Source organism: Momordica charantia (assembly GCF_013281855.1).
Source record: "Momordica charantia cultivar OHB3-1 chromosome 8 unlocalized genomic scaffold, Mcharantia_2.0 BLBB01000008.1, whole genome shotgun sequence".
Taxonomy (NCBI): domain Eukaryota; kingdom Viridiplantae; phylum Streptophyta; class Magnoliopsida; order Cucurbitales; family Cucurbitaceae; genus Momordica; species Momordica charantia.
In genome coordinates, this window is record NW_028275166.1 from 11,847,419 (window position 1) to 11,863,109 (window position 15,691).

At 27.8% G+C, this 15,691-nt stretch overlaps 2 protein-coding genes across 2 annotated transcripts; both read right to left on the reverse strand.

The window, feature by feature from the left end:
• Positions 1-636: 636 nt before the first annotated feature.
• Positions 637-2,002, reverse strand: LOC111018353 (bidirectional sugar transporter SWEET5-like). The gene is made up of 6 exons (XM_022294401.1): positions 1,960-2,002; positions 1,791-1,827; positions 1,488-1,705; positions 1,163-1,317; positions 930-1,049; positions 637-792 (listed from the first exon to the last, which is right to left on the reverse strand). The coding sequence occupies exons 1-6, from the start codon at positions 2,000-2,002 to the stop codon at positions 637-639; spliced, it is 729 nt and encodes a 242-aa protein (XP_022150093.1).
• A 1,930-nt stretch (positions 2,003-3,932) lies between these two features.
• LOC111018376 (bidirectional sugar transporter SWEET5-like) lies at positions 3,933-9,270 on the reverse strand. The gene is made up of 6 exons (XM_022294429.2): positions 8,877-9,270; positions 7,948-7,984; positions 6,705-6,921; positions 5,937-6,098; positions 4,650-4,769; positions 3,933-4,268 (listed from the first exon to the last, which is right to left on the reverse strand). The coding sequence occupies exons 1-6, from the start codon at positions 8,917-8,919 to the stop codon at positions 4,095-4,097; spliced, it is 753 nt and encodes a 250-aa protein (XP_022150121.1). The 5' UTR covers positions 8,920-9,270; the 3' UTR covers positions 3,933-4,094.
• Between the last annotated feature and the right edge of the window lie 6,421 nt (positions 9,271-15,691).

The window sequence follows — 15,691 nt, forward strand, 5'->3', positions numbered from 1 at the left end:
CCTGTTTATTATAATCTTTTAAGTTATCAAAATTATTTCCTTTCTAATCTTAACTATTATATTTGTGTTTTAAAAAAAATATTATATTTTTGTTTTCTATGAGCATAAGGAGTGTTACTTATAAACCTAGCTTTTTTTTAGGAGATCTTTTATTAATGTGGGTTAAAAAACCTTTTTTTAAGCTATTTAAAATGGGTTAAAATAACAAAAAAAAATTTAATTATCTAACACAATTTTAACTTCTTTTTTTTTTTTTTGTTACAAACAAAATCTCATCATATCTCTTATATATAACTTGACGATGGCCAATTTCTCATAAAAAAAAAAAAGAGAAAAGAAAAGATATAATGCTAATTCGAAACTGAAAGATATAATGCTAATTTTAATTTGTCATTAACTTTATGATATTTAAGTTTTGTTTGGACGAAGCCTAAGAAACAAGGATAGTATGAATATAATTAAATTTTTCAGAAAAATCTTGAAGTATAGTATTAACTAGAATGGCGTATGAATTATAATTAAAATTTTTTAAAAATCTTCAACTTTATTATAGATTGAAACAAAAAAAATCAAAAGTTCAAAAAAGAGAGTAATAACAATTATATAGACTAATAATAATATTTGAATCTTCAAAATTTAGACTTCATATTGTCCAGCTTTCATGGGGGAGAGTTCGATTCTATTGTGTGATCTTTTCTCTGTATTTTCTTCATCTTTTGAACCCCACAATGAGTAATATGCATATAGAACTAGTTGGAGAAAACCTGAGACGGCTCCAACACCATTACTTATCTGCAAAATTTTCAATTAAATGTAAAGCTCTTAATCAAATACTTAAATGTCAATAAAAATATCAAACTTAAAATAGAATAATTGATTTTTTTAATTATTGCTAAAATTTGTATTAGAAGTGTGGGAGGTATACATACCATCATATATATATCAAACTTAATAAGTGCATAAGTTGTCCAGATGCAACCGTTGAAAAAGTTGGCCAAAGAAAGAGTAAATGGCATATACTTGACACTCTTTGTCATTATCACATTTTTCTGTAAAAATTAATGAATAGATTTAATTTTAATGTTTTTACATTTTTAAAAAAAATCATATTATGTTAAAATCAAGATAAAGTGTAAGTAAAATTGGATTGAAATTTACTTACCATGATGGTTAGAGGAGAAACATACATCATGATGTTAAAGATGTCACAAATTATTCCAACCATCAGTGATCTATTTTTGGTTTCGTGCAAAACTAACATGGTTATGACAACAACAATGGCCACGAATATGACTTCAATCAGAAGACAGATACCCACTTTCTTCTGAAAATTATAAGAGAAAATTCAAATTTAAACGGTGAGAAATTTGATAATTTAAATTTATATTTCTACGATAACATGCCATTATAGATGTGTGGCCTTTTACTTATATGCCTAAGATTAAATCCAACAATAATTAAGAGATAAATTCATCAAAGTTACGTACCCTGTCTTTTGTTATCAGCAAAAAGAACAAATATGGCCAAATACGCAAGTTCGATAACGAGGCCAATGCCATTAATGGTGACAACCAAAATACTATCTGAATGGACAAATGGCATTCCATAAAAGATCCAAAACATACAATTTAGTACGGTAGCGATATAGGGATCAGGCTTGAACTTCTCGACGGACTTGTTCTTAATGATTTTCCAAAATGTTGGTCTGCACAAAAATAAAAAATAAAAATCTTAGGGGAAAATTGGGAACGATACAATATTGGATGAATATGAACGAGAAGAGCTCTTACAGTGGGGAGAAGAAGAGGCCGAAGGAGATGACATTACCTGCCGAACATGAATTATTACCGAATAAAATAATCACAAAGCAACTTTGGTTGTTTATAATTCAAAATAAAACTGTTAAAAAATAAGGCCTAATAATTTATGTTGTTTTTGGATTCTAAGAGAAGTAATTACCAACAATGCCGACGATATTCCGGGCTACGGTGGCGCTCACCATCTTCACGTATTGCTTCTGAGAAATCCGATCAAATTTAACGCAGAGAGTGAGAGGAAGAATTGGCGGTGGTCGGAATTTATAAGCCGTGCCGGAAACTTCCTCTTCCTCATTGGAGTATGAATTGTTACCATTTTTTTCCTCCGGAAAATTCTGAATTTAAAATTCATGGCGGATTAGGAAACCAAGTCTTCCTAATTACCAATCCTGCCGTTGCTTCTTTATTTTTTATTTAATGTTTTGAATAATTTGAGTGAAATATTATTAAGTAGCATTGGTTCTAAAATAAATTAAGATCAGTTTTATATAGTATTATAAAATAGTTATATTTAATTGTTAAATATTTTTGTTTCATATGATATTTTCTTCCTTTAATTTTGATGTAATTAGCATCAATTTAATTTAAAAATATAAAATTTTTTAAATATCATATAATTCTACTTAATAGAGAAGATTTTTAATATTCTAGTGATACTTTTCAACTTTTATTCATATGAATAAATGTATTGATTAACTATCATATAATTAATTAATATTTTTACTGATCTTATAACATGACTCGACTCGACTGGTTAAGACACTTATCTTGATCAAGAGGTTGTGAATTCGAATTTCCACCACATATGTTATACTCTTGAAAAGAAAGTTCTTACAGTAACATATTTGATTATAAACTTATTAATATAGTTTAGTTTTTTTCTCACAGCAGATCAAAAGAAAAAAAAAAGTTTTTTTCTTACGTTGCAGTGGAGGTGTGTTTCCTTGATTGAATAACTTACTTTTCAAATTAATTCAAATGTTATTAATTGTAATGATGTATTTTATTTTATTTATATTAATTGTAATACAATTTTAGTTGGTTGACTGTTTTTATACCATATAAAATAAGATTATTTTTTTTATATTTCTACTATTATATTTCATATTTTGTAATCACACTAATATATATATATATAGAGGATAAAATCCAAGTAGGACACGTGTCTCCTTGTGGAAGCGCTATCACGTGCGGCCACTTCCCCAACCCAACGTCGCTGAGTAGGACACACGTCCGGTTGGGGTAAGGATGGACCATAAGCGGTTATGTCCCGTACACAATCGTAGCAGGGGAGGGCGTGCGTTGTTGGTACAAAGGGCGCACCCTACAGCTTTAGGGAATGAGTTCTTGCGCCACAGGTGGTGTTGCCATCTTGCAGCTATCGAAAGTATGTCTCCAGATGCTTTCTAGACGGCACGTTTCACCTCTGTCATCTCTAATCGTCGTCCTTCTTGGTTGACCGTCTGATTTTATAAATGGAAGGACCTCATCCTCACCAAGTAAGTGAAAAATCTGTCACTTATACTTAACGTGTGTCTTTGCAGCGTTGGCGGCTAAGTATGAAAGGTCGATCTGTTCAAAGGTGGTTCTCAGGGAAGACTTTATCCTTCCGACCTTCCTCCATTGTCCACGTGGCAAGGTTGTTTTTTTGCCTCCAAGATTCGAAGCAGCTCTTTTTACACTATTTTGGAAACTCAAGTAGAATATGTAAAATACATAATTTTCAAAATTCTAGCAGTCTCGACATCTTCATCGCTGTCTACATTTGAAATCTTGTTTCACATGGAGGAAACCATTACTCTGGTTATATTCAGAATGTGTATAAACTTATATAATAACTCAATTTTACATCATAATACTTCTGTGGAAATTTTATATTTTTTTGTTGTATATTGATCTAGTTAATTTTTGTAATTGTGTATACTGTATAACTCAACTGGTCAAGATATTTATTTCTGACTAAAAGGTCATGAGTTCGAATTCTCAGCCCATATGTTCTACTTATAATCAATTTAAAGAAATCTAGTCTAAATTTCTATCTTGTATGCAAAAAGGCAAAGAGTAAAGGTAAATAAAAGATGTTAGAAATAAACAAAAACATAGATGATTATAATCTTGTAGGGAAGAAAAATAGCTCAAGCTTAATCATAAATTGAGATGGAACAAACTTATTTGGGTAAAATTAAAATCTCAAACAAGGATAATTAATTTGATCAATACAAGGCACAAAAGCTAAGGACACAATTGTTAACCTAATTTCTAAACTAAGAACGACACTTAAACTTTGCATGGTCCTTCCACGACAACTTTGCATGGTCCTTCCACGGTGGAGAGTTGAATCTTTTTTGGTTCCTTCTCTATAATTTCTTCCTCTTTTGAACCCGTTATTGAGAAATATGCATATAGAAATAGTTGGAGGAGACCTGAAACTACCCCGATACCATTGCAAATCTACAAGATTTTTGGTAAGCAAAACTGATTGTATTAACACAAGTTATAATCAAAGAGTTAAAATTTTTATGTTTATAGAAATTTCGAATTATCAAACCTATGAAACAATGAATGAATAAATAAATAAATATATATTTATGAAATCTCAATGGGTTAACTAATATTCTTAAGAAGATCACGAAAGTTGTATAAAATTATAGAATTGTTGATATTAATAAAATGAAAGAGATATCTACTAGGTATTGATGACATCTAAACTCATCGACTAGTTTATAAATATATGGAAATATTGACACGTCAATGAAGATTTTATTTGACGATTCTTATTGATAAGAGACTATTTTAGTTTAAGTATTTGCTTTAGAAGTACATTATACGTACCAATATGTAGATATCAAATTCGATGAGGGCATAAGCTGTCCAGACGCAACCATTGAAGAAGTTTGCCAATGAAAGAGTAAATGGCATATACTTGACACTTTTTGTCTGTATCACCTTTTTCTGTTCAAACAATAAATTTTAGTGTTTATTTTTATTCACCAAAGAATGTAATATACCTAAGATATAACTCCATGACTCAAAAAGGCAAATTTTATTTTTAAAATATATTTTTAATAAATGTTGAATTTATTAATAATCATGAGGTTTCCATTTGAAAACCGATGAGAGAGATAGTCAATATCTATTATAAATCATTGTAAGGTATCCTAACAAAGTTTAGATATTACTTGAATTATGAGACTTCTAGAGTATTTAATATGAAATAAAAAGACAATGGCATTGCAACAATTAATTTAAACTCAAAATATTTTATTATAACAATATCTGTTAAAAGTTTAAATTTTTTTTTTTTGTTTGGAGTACCTGTTAAAAGGATAAATTAATCACTGGTCTAATGGTTTGGGCTAAAAAATTTGGTTTCTAATGATATTAAAAGTTTCAATTTTAAGATTATAAATGGTAATAAGTTAATTTTTTCAATTTGATTGACTTTAAATAACCTATTCTGTAAGGGTTTAAGGCTAAAGAAAAATTAGGGAAATTCCCATATTTGATCTAAATTGAAACTAATTTCAAAGTATAGAGACTCGGTTGAAATTAACTTGAAACATCTCAACACCAAATTGAAATTAAAAAATCAGGATCCATTTGATAAAATTCTCCTTTCTTGTTTCTTAGGTTCATTTTCAATTTTTGAAAAACATAATCATTTAGTAAGTGTTTATGATTCATGTTTCTCAATTTTAAGAAATGTTTTCAAAACTATGCAGAAATTTTAGGAAAAAAAAAATCAAGTTATCCAATATTTTCCAAAATATAGATAAAATTATTATTTTAAAAATACATAATAAATAAAACATAAAATTTTTTTAATTTGAAATGAAAGATTTCACATAAAAATTTCACTTGCTTTGATGAAAAATTTCAGAGAACAAGAAACATATTTTCATTTCTTTTTCCAATAAAAAAAATAAAGAACGAGAAAACAAGAAACAGTCACCACCATAGTTTTGTTTTTCATGATTAAGAATGGGGAAATGATAAACAAAAAGACAAAAATGTTACCAAAGAGATCCTTAATAATTTAACATTTCTATTAAACCTACAACCATGAATTTAATTTTTCTTCCACATCACAAATATGAAGCGGATTGGAAATTTACTTACCATGATGGTTAGCGGCGAAATATACATCAAAATATTGAAGATGTCACAAATTATTCCCACCATCAGTGATCTACTTTTGGTTCCACGCAGAGCTAGAATAGTTATGTGAACAACTATGGACACAAATATGAGTTCAATAAGAAGAGAGACACACACTTTCTTCTGCAATAAGAGAAAAACACATAAAACAAAATGTGAGAAATTTGAGAGATAAAATAAAAATCCAAGACTGAAAGGGAAGAAAAATAGATACACGTGATATAAAATGTCTCAATTGCTAAGGGAGCTTCTATGACCATATCGACTCAAATATCGAAGCCTCAATTTTTTGGAAATGTTCGCGTAAATATCAACAAAACATCAATGTTGATAGATATTTCTATAAAACAAATCATATAAATAAGAAATATTTAAATTAACATTTCAATATTATTAAATAAGTTAAAAATTCTTATTATTAATATTATATTAACATTAATGAGTTTTTTTTATATAATTGTCGACTTTTTTGTGGTATTATGAAAATACCGATTCACCTTTAGATTGATGTCAAACCTATGGATATATGAAAATGTCAAAATATTGATAGAAATTTAATAGCGTGCTAGTAACACTTTTTTTTCTCATTTTTTTGAAGAATTCTCAAACGTTCAAATTGGAATACAAATTTAGTAGCATACTAATGTTAATCATTAATATACACGTCTTGTCTAATTTTTGCTATATATACCTAAATTACGCTAAATTCGTCGATAAAAGCAAACTTACCCGGCCTTTATAATCAGCAAAGAAGAAGAATATGGTCAAATAAATCATCTCTAAAACAAGGCCAACGGAATTAATGGTGATGACAAGAAAGCTATTTGGATGAACAAATGGCATCCCATAAAACACCCAAAACATACAGTTTAGGGTTGTTGCAATATAGGGATCTGGCTTGAATTCTTCCACCGACTTTTTCTTAATGATTGTAAAAAATGTTGGTCTGCATAATATCGATAAATATTTTAATATTCTACCAAAATATATGTGTGTTTCGAAAACAATATTAAAAAATGGAAATATATACAAGTTTTAAATGTGATGCGCTAAATATATACCAAGTCATTCTTAATCCATTTTTTATGTAATCCTCAACTTTACATCAACTAAATTAATTCGTTCTAAGTTGGCAAGTTTAAGTGACCAAAAATACGTTAGTAATATAATAATTGTAATGCATGAGAGACTTCAACTTCAAAAGAACCAAATTCAAAACTTTTAATTGATAAGGATAGAATTAAAAATTTTAAAAGGTTAAATATCAAAATTGAGAATTACTCATGTCAATTTTTATTTTTAAAAAAAGTTAGTGAATTGAATAGAATATAAAATTAAGGGGGATATAAGGGAGAATTTTCTCTCCCTATTTTACCCCTCTCCTTTTTAAATTCATTTGTAATTTGTTTTTCCCTTTTCATTTGTTATTTTGGTTTTCTTAAATTATATCAAAATTGAAGATTATATTTGAAGTTTTTATATTAATTTTAGCAAAATATACCCAATTATCTTTAATGTATTAAATAACTCTCAATTTGGCCCTCTTGTAAAATTTTCCAATTATGAAAAATACTCAATTAAATCATTGAATAAAAACAATAACTGGTATTTAAAATAAAAAATTCATATTATTGAGTTACAATTTTGTTGACATATTTGAACACATTAACAAATTCTTTAAATGTTTACCTTAAAATTTGTATTCAGATTAATTCTAAATTTTGCTATATATTCGTATAATTTCCAATAACTTATTTTATTGTTTTATTGCTTTACTTATAATACTTAAAATTTTTCTTATTAAAAAAATAAATAATCTACTTTTCAAGAAATTATTAGTATAATTTTAGCTCCCAACTATGTCTTATTTTTTATATTAATTTATTGAATAATTTAAAACTCTTAATTACCATCAAAGATTATTTTAAAACATACAAATATTATGAAGGAAATGGAAGGGGAGAGAGCTTACAATGGCGAGAGGAAGAGGCCGAAGGAGATGACATTTCCTGCACATTTAAATTTAGAGCTTCATTATTTCTCAAAAAAAATTTAAAAAAAAAATTTAGAGCTCCATGAGTTCCTTTATATTTTATTTATTTATAAGTATTTTAGTTTGAATCCTATTTTGGTAAATAGATTTTTAACCAACAATTTTGACTAAAGTTTCAAAATATTTATTTTAGTCACATGCCAAGCTTTAAAAAAAAAAACATTTTAGTCCCGTCTCAATGATGGTCCTGTGGTACAAGATAGTGTCAATAATAGCAGGTTAATAAATACACTCCAAACTATGTTATTAATTTGTCTTTAAGAAAAATAAAATAAAGATAAAGAATGAAAATGGTTATTTTTCAAGAGTTTAAGGACTAAATAGACATTTCTACGGTTTAGGGACTAAAATAAAATAAATCTAAAAGTCGCGTTTTTTAAAACATATAAACCATAGTGGAATAATCTTAATCTTAAAAAACGCAAGTGTAGCACAAGTAAAGATTATGATGTAGAGAAAGTGGATTATTGTCTAAAGTGTTCTTGGGTGTCTAGTCGATGTAACTTTTTAAGTGATTTTGAATGACTAAAATTATATGTATTTTTTAATACGCAGTTATAGTATCCCAGTATTCTTTACAATGCTATGATATTATCAGGCATAATCTACGATTTTGGTTTTCGTTTCATCCAAAAAAATTTAATAACAATGGAGATAATTATTTTCATCTAAATTATACTCTTTTTTAGCTAGTCAACGTGTGACTTTTGCATTCACCTTACAAATCCAACAACTTTTCATCCTCGCTCAAAAATCTATACATCTACGAGAAACACTAATAAATCTACTATTACCAAGAGGGACTATATATGATCATGGAGATAATATGATTATGAGAAGTAAGTTACCAATGACGCCGACGATAAACCGAGCAACAGCAGCGCTCACCATCTTGAAATTTCCTACGGGGGTCGAAGTTCGAAAGCGAAACTGATCCGGGGAAGAGAAGAAGAGGGAAAGAGAGAGAGATTTATAGAATGGAGTGAGAATTGGGGAAGAAGAATATAATACTATGAACAGAGAGAGGTGATCGGAGTAGGAATTAATGTCAGAAATGATTCCTACAGTTATTGACTCGTGAGAGTTTAGTAGGAATTTTGTCAGATTGATTCCTGATTGGAGTAGGAATTTTTTGTCTATAAACGCGACTTTTGCTCGCGATTTGTCTCACACTTTGTCTCTCTTGATCTCTACCAATTTGCTGGAAAATTTCTCTGTGAAAAGTGCATGGGATATTAGGAAACAAAGTCTTACTTCACGTTTCTTGATGCAATGCATCGTATATTTATATTTGCTTTTCTACTTTTTTTATATTTGATTCTTTTTTTTTCAACTTGTTCCATGTGGCCTATTAAATATTTTTATAAAGTTTCAATTATTTTTTTGGTTAAATTACAATTTTGGTCTTGTGTTTGTTGCTGATTTTCACAGCCTTGTATGGTTTCAAAAGCTTCAATTTTGGTTTTTATGGTTTGGAGTTCATTGATTTCAATTTTGCCCCAATAGTTGATTTGATGATGAATCGTCTCTGTGTTGTTGTGTTGAAGACGAGACATATTTTTCTTTTATTTTGGTTGATTGTGCTAGCTTATTGTATTAGGGTTTAGATTTGAGTAAAACGATAGAGGAAATGAATGGACTTTTGGATGGTGAAAAAAGTTTTAGGATGATTTCTAAGGTTTAACTAAATATGTATAAATCAAATTGAAATTTTTGCTATAAAATTTAACATAAAGTCAACTTCGATTTAATTCAACTCGTTAAGGCATATATTATTGACCAAGACATTAAAGGTTGGAATCCCCACCTCACATGATCTACACTGAACTGAAGAAAAAAAAAGAAACATAAATAATTAATCATTTCAATATGATCTCTAACACTTTTTTGTTCTTTATTTGCGAAGCAACCTTAGCATGTCTTTAACCAAAGCGAGCATAGCTTAGCGATAATTGGCATATATCTCCAACCTCTGGTTGTGAGTTCGATCCCAAAAAATTAATAATAATCCCTTAGCATGTCTTTTAACTTATTTAATCCAAAATTAGTCATTGAAAATTGACCTATTGTAGGTATACTAATCATTGAAACCTCGTAAAATTTACCATTTCAATATTCATATATTTTTCATTATTTCTCAAATTTGGTGATCATAAGAATTTAATTAGAAAACTTCAAATACATAAAGGAATAAAATTGAAATGTTTTTCAAATGATGCAGGTAGAATTATAATTTTAGCCTCTATGTTTTGGTTACTATGCTTTTAAAAAATTATAAGTTTTTGATCTTTAAAGTTTCAAGTCTGTTTTATGCTTGTCTAGAACTTTCAAAATAGAAAATTTCTATTTTAAGCATTGAATTGTTAACAGATATCACTTTGGTTTATGAACTTTGAAAGGATCTATTTTAGTCTGTCTCGAAAAAAGTTAATATTTTAGTCCTCAGTGATCTATTATTTTTCCACAAAATATTCATTCACCCAATACTTATCTTAGTTAATGCCTTTGTGGTTCTCCAATATATGCTCTTGTCAATATGTTAATAAATATACTTGAAGTCATTTTATCTATTTATTAAATAAGACATGACAGTAATTAATGACCAAAACAATTGTTTATTTGATATTTAATTACACATTTTAAAAGTGTGGGACCAACATGATATACCTTAAAATTTAGAGAATAAAATATATATTGATTAAATAAAAGTAACTATTCTTCATCCTCGTGTGACACTTGATTTTTTTTAGTAGGGGTGGGGTTCGAACTCACAATCTCTTGATCGGAGATATATATCAATTACAGCTGAGTTATGCTTGTTTGGATGTTTGGATGTCACTTAATTTTACAACTTAATAATGACATCGAATATATATGATAATGATATAAATAAAAATATGTTGGATTTTTGCATGTGATCAATCATTTAAAAGTTGATTCTATGGTTACTTTTTTAAGATTAAAAAATATTATTGGAAATTAAAAAGAAAAAAAAAGAAGTATTTGCATTTATAGCTATAAAATTTCATATACTTTAGGAAAGCCAATGCATCTGCCCATAGTTGGTCTGTTTACTTAAAAAAAGTACACTAATTATTTGTTTAGTGTGAACAAAAAAGTACATTAATTGTTATTACTATTTTTTAAACATATAAAGCAGATAAGGAAAGGGTCCCATATGAGATTATTTAATTTCATGGTCCTTGAAAAGAATTTCACTTTATTCCTTTCATATGAGAAAAGGAATTATGATTAAAAAGAGTGCTTATAAATTTGAAAACAATTTGAGAACATTGAAAGCACATGGATAAGGAATCATTTATTTTGTTCCCTTCAAAATGTTGTGGAATCTATCTTTGCACTCTTGAGTTCAATATCGGTAAGATCCAACCTTCAACTTCAAATAAAATAATTTAGTACCTCATCGATTAACCTATTTTCAGATTGACTATGTAGGACCAGTTACTGTAGATTTAAATAGTTTTATTATAAACTTGTCTTTGTTATTTGGATATTAGCCTAGACATGTCAAAGGATAGCCAGTAAAAAACTAGTTGGCCCAAAAGACCCATTTTAAGTTCAAATTTTCAACTTCATGTTTTCTTTATCAAAATAGTCAATGTTAAATTAGCATGTCGATTCTTGAAAGATTAAGTTTTTTTTTTTTTTTGGTACAACATGTGGGGGTGGGGTTCAAACTCATGACCTTTTGGTTAGAGATGAGTGTCTTAACCACTTTAAGCTATGCTCGATTTGATCTTGAAAGATTAAATTTAACTCAATAGTTATTAAGAAATATCGACATACATACATACCTACATACATATACATACATACCTACATACATATACATATACATATACATATATATGTATATATATATGTATATATGTATATGTTTTAGCCCAACAAAAGTTTCTAATCTTCTATACTTCAATATTTTTAAATTTATCATTTCGGTTCGGCGAGTGAATGTTAAATTTGACTATAATTAAGCTTACGTGAGATTATAATTAGTAAATTTAAAGTATGAATTAAGTTGGAGAAACCGTCAAAATTTTACTAAAGAAATTAGAGACCTTACTTTCTTAGGTGGTATAATTCCTTCTCTAAAGTTTTTGCCCACTCACCAATAAGTGTGTGTTTGGCATGGCTTTAAAAATATTTAGGGAGGACTAAAAATAATTTTTTAGAAATTGGCAGTGTTCGAGAAATTCTTAAAAATACATTTAAAAAAACACTTCAAATGTTTTTAGATAATGCACATTTAATTAGTTTCTTTTTCCATAAGTGCTTAAAAAATTAAGATTCCACTTGAAAACACTTTTTTTTTTCAAAATACATAATAAACTTGCTTAAAGAGTAATGTTCAGGTAATTTATCTCAATTTTAACATTCACTGATAGAAATAATATAATTGAAAAACGCTAAACTAATAGGGACTAAAGTAATTATTAAAATAATTCAAGCTACGTTACACACAATTTTTATTTATTTTTTCTTTTTTTAGTACAAAAATGTAGAAAATAAATAAGATGTTTTTAACTACTTAACTTTGTTCATATGAGCTCTTAAAAAAACTCATGTCAACCATATTAATTATTCCAAAAAAAAAATTGAATCAATAAAATTAACTGTCAGAGTTTTTAAATGGAAATGTGGATGTCTCAATTTGATTGAAATATTGATAAAATTTCGATTTCGATAAATATTTTTAGAAAAATATAAAAATAAAAAAATTCATAGCAAACGTTTAAATTAACAAAATTTCGTACCTTTTAAATAAATTAAAAATTACTGATATTAATATTAATATTATATCCATACTAGCGTTGATATTTTTAATATTTTATCGACTTTTTTACGATATTGTAGAATGTTGATTCACCTCTTGGTTGATGTCGAACTCATTCGTCAAATGAAAATTTCAACATGCCAACACAAATTTTATACCGTGATTAGAACCAAACTATTTAGGCGGGTGAAATATTTTTTTCCCTTCGAAATCATTTTGATTAAAATCAAAATAAACATCAATTAATTTTTCTTCTTAAAATATCTAGGAAACCCTTCCCGAATTATAAAAAGGAAAAAATAATAAAAGTCACCTAACCATGATAGTTGGAAAAAAAAAAAAAAGAACTTTGGAATGATTAATAAATATTCATATTTTATTTACATGATTCTACTATTTGCCATTGTTACAATATTTTTGTAATTTCCAACATAATTAAATGCAAGTTGTTAATTTTTCACCATATTTTTTCAACAATTGTAACACAAAGTGGTATATGGAAAAAGCAGCCAAATAATGCCATTTCTATGCACTCATTAAGACTGGCATAGGTGGTGAAGAGCTGGACTTCACTAGCTTTTGTTTCCTAATTAATATTCTCTTCATTCCATTGCAAAAAAGAAAAGAGAAAAAATTAATTATTATTATTATAATAATTACAATTATAATAATTATAGTAAATAAATAAATAGAGATATTCTCCTCATCTTTTGTTACTTTACAGGCTAATATGCATGTAGAATGAATTCAAGTAGACCCAAAATTGTTTCACGAGTGAGGGCATTGTTGATCTCGAAATTTCATTGAATGGATCACCGAGGCCAGGATAATAACAAATGAGATTGAGCGCTAATGTGGCTAACAACCACCGTTATATACGATTAAGAACATATATATATCTCGACCAAGAGTTTGGAAGTTCGAATCTAACAATTAAACATGATTAAACGACCAATGAATCTCTAAAAGCTTAAGCTAATGGATTCAGTAAATTTCTACGTCTTGTTTCAAATTTTCTTAAGAAATCTAACTATTTCGAAACTAACTATGTTTCTGGTTTAATATTTTTTGGGAACATTCTCAAAATTGTATAGAATTTTTGGAAACAATCAAAACAAGTTATTTTTTCTTGTTTCCATTTCCAATTTTATTCCAAAACATAAATAAAATATTGTTTTATCTACTTGAATTCATAGATGTTTGAACAATGCAATTCATTTTCTTCCTAACAGGAACAAAAAATAAAATGGTTTCCAAACGAGTCCTTAATTTCTCATTAGAGGAATTGTCTTATCTCAGTCATATTAGAAACTATATTTCACAACTCGCCTATGTTTTCAAATTATACATATTTGGAATTCCGAGATTTGAAATTTTTTATTAATCCCAACACTGTCCTCAATTAATAATTAGATTTTTAAAATCCATTTCTCTCGTGGCCTCAATCCAAAAACTCTCAAATTTTTCTCCCATCGTAATTTAATATTATTTGATTTATTGAGATTTGTTTTGTATTTTAATAATTATATTTAATGTGGATTCAAAAAGTTTCCATATTTGAAGTTCATGTATTAAACATGATATATATTTTCTGGATTTTTTGACAATTCTTATTTGAATTTTCTGTTGTATACATATGTTTTTTCGGCGTCTTTTTTTCCAGCATCTTATTTCTCTAGGATGATAAACATATACTCTTCCAACATATTCTTTTCGCTGATGTCTTTTTTCGACACGTTTTTTTTTCCTTTAATAATTTGATAAACATATACTCCTGCAAAAGGTTATATAATATATACTTTTTTATTGATATATACTAAATTATTAGATTATATAATATATTCCAAGGGCGGTTATATAATACATTTTTACTCTTTTAATATACGGTATGATAAACCTATACTCTTCCAAAATGTTATATATAATATATATATTTTCAATTGTTATATACTAAACTAAAAAGCTACACACAATGTATACTTTTTAATCGAACTTATAGTATGATAACAATATATCCCCAATGTGTTACATAATATATACTGATGTATACATCAATGGTCTCTCCCTCTCTGTATTCTTCTTCATGCCACTCCCCACCCCATGTTGTCTTCTCAGACAACAAGCAACAATCTAGCTAGTGGCAGCCTCCCCTACGAACTCCTAGCCACAACAACCCACGTGCGACGAATTCCAACAACATGCAGCAGCGAGACCACCTTGGAAAATGGCTTTTGTTAATAAAAAAAAATGTTTGTTTTGATTTTTCCAACAGTTTTACAAGTTTGATTTTGACCACCTTACCATTTTTATTTTAGTTATTATTTTCAAAATAAAACTAACACTCCAGTCTCATATTCTCAAATTTGTTTTTTTTTTTTATATTATCTCCCTTTTCCTACATTTTCTCTCATAGATTTTGAATTTTGACTTTTAGCTACAAAAGAAAGCATCGCCAACGCTTCAAATTTCGTCGCGAAAATCGTCGTTAGAAGGCTGTCGCGAATGGTCTTCGGCGACGAAATATCAAATTCGTGCCATATTGTCCTCTTTGATGACAAAGTTTATTTCGTCGCCACAAGCAAGTTTTATTTTTTTTAATTTATTTTAAATTTTTACAATATTTGCATTTTCGTGAATAAATAGAAATAATTTCAAATTTCATATTCGTAATATTACAAACATTGGTCTTACAATGTAACACAAAAAGTTTATTATAGTAACTAAATTTAAAACCTATTCTAAACAATCTCATCATCAAGTCATCTTTATGAAGCGTTCTCACATCTCCAAAGGCTTATGTGAGCGCACCTGAAAAGACAATTAACAACAAAATTATGTGAACAAATTAGTTAAACTATTTCTCAAAAA

Excerpts from the sequence above, each read along its gene's own strand:
- LOC111018353 (XM_022294401.1), bottom strand. The coding sequence starts at position 2,002 with ATGGTGAGCGCCACCGTAGCCCGGAATATCGTCGGCATTGTTG. Across the intron at positions 1,828-1,959 it reads GAATATCGTCGGCATTGTTG|GTAATGTCATCTCCTTCGGC; the intron begins GTAATTACTTCT and ends CATGTTCGGCAG. Across the intron at positions 793-929 it reads AGTTTGATATATATATGATG|ATAAGTAATGGTGTTGGAGC; the intron begins GTATGTATACCT and ends AAAATTTTGCAG.
- LOC111018376 (XM_022294429.2), bottom strand. The coding sequence starts at position 8,919 with ATGGTGAGCGCTGCTGTTGCTCGGTTTATCGTCGGCGTCATTG. Across the intron at positions 7,985-8,876 it reads GTTTATCGTCGGCGTCATTG|GAAATGTCATCTCCTTCGGC; the intron begins GTAACTTACTTC and ends TTAAATGTGCAG. Across the intron at positions 4,770-5,936 it reads TTTCGCCGCTAACCATCATG|AAAAAGGTGATACAGACAAA; the intron begins GTAAGTAAATTT and ends TTGTTTGAACAG.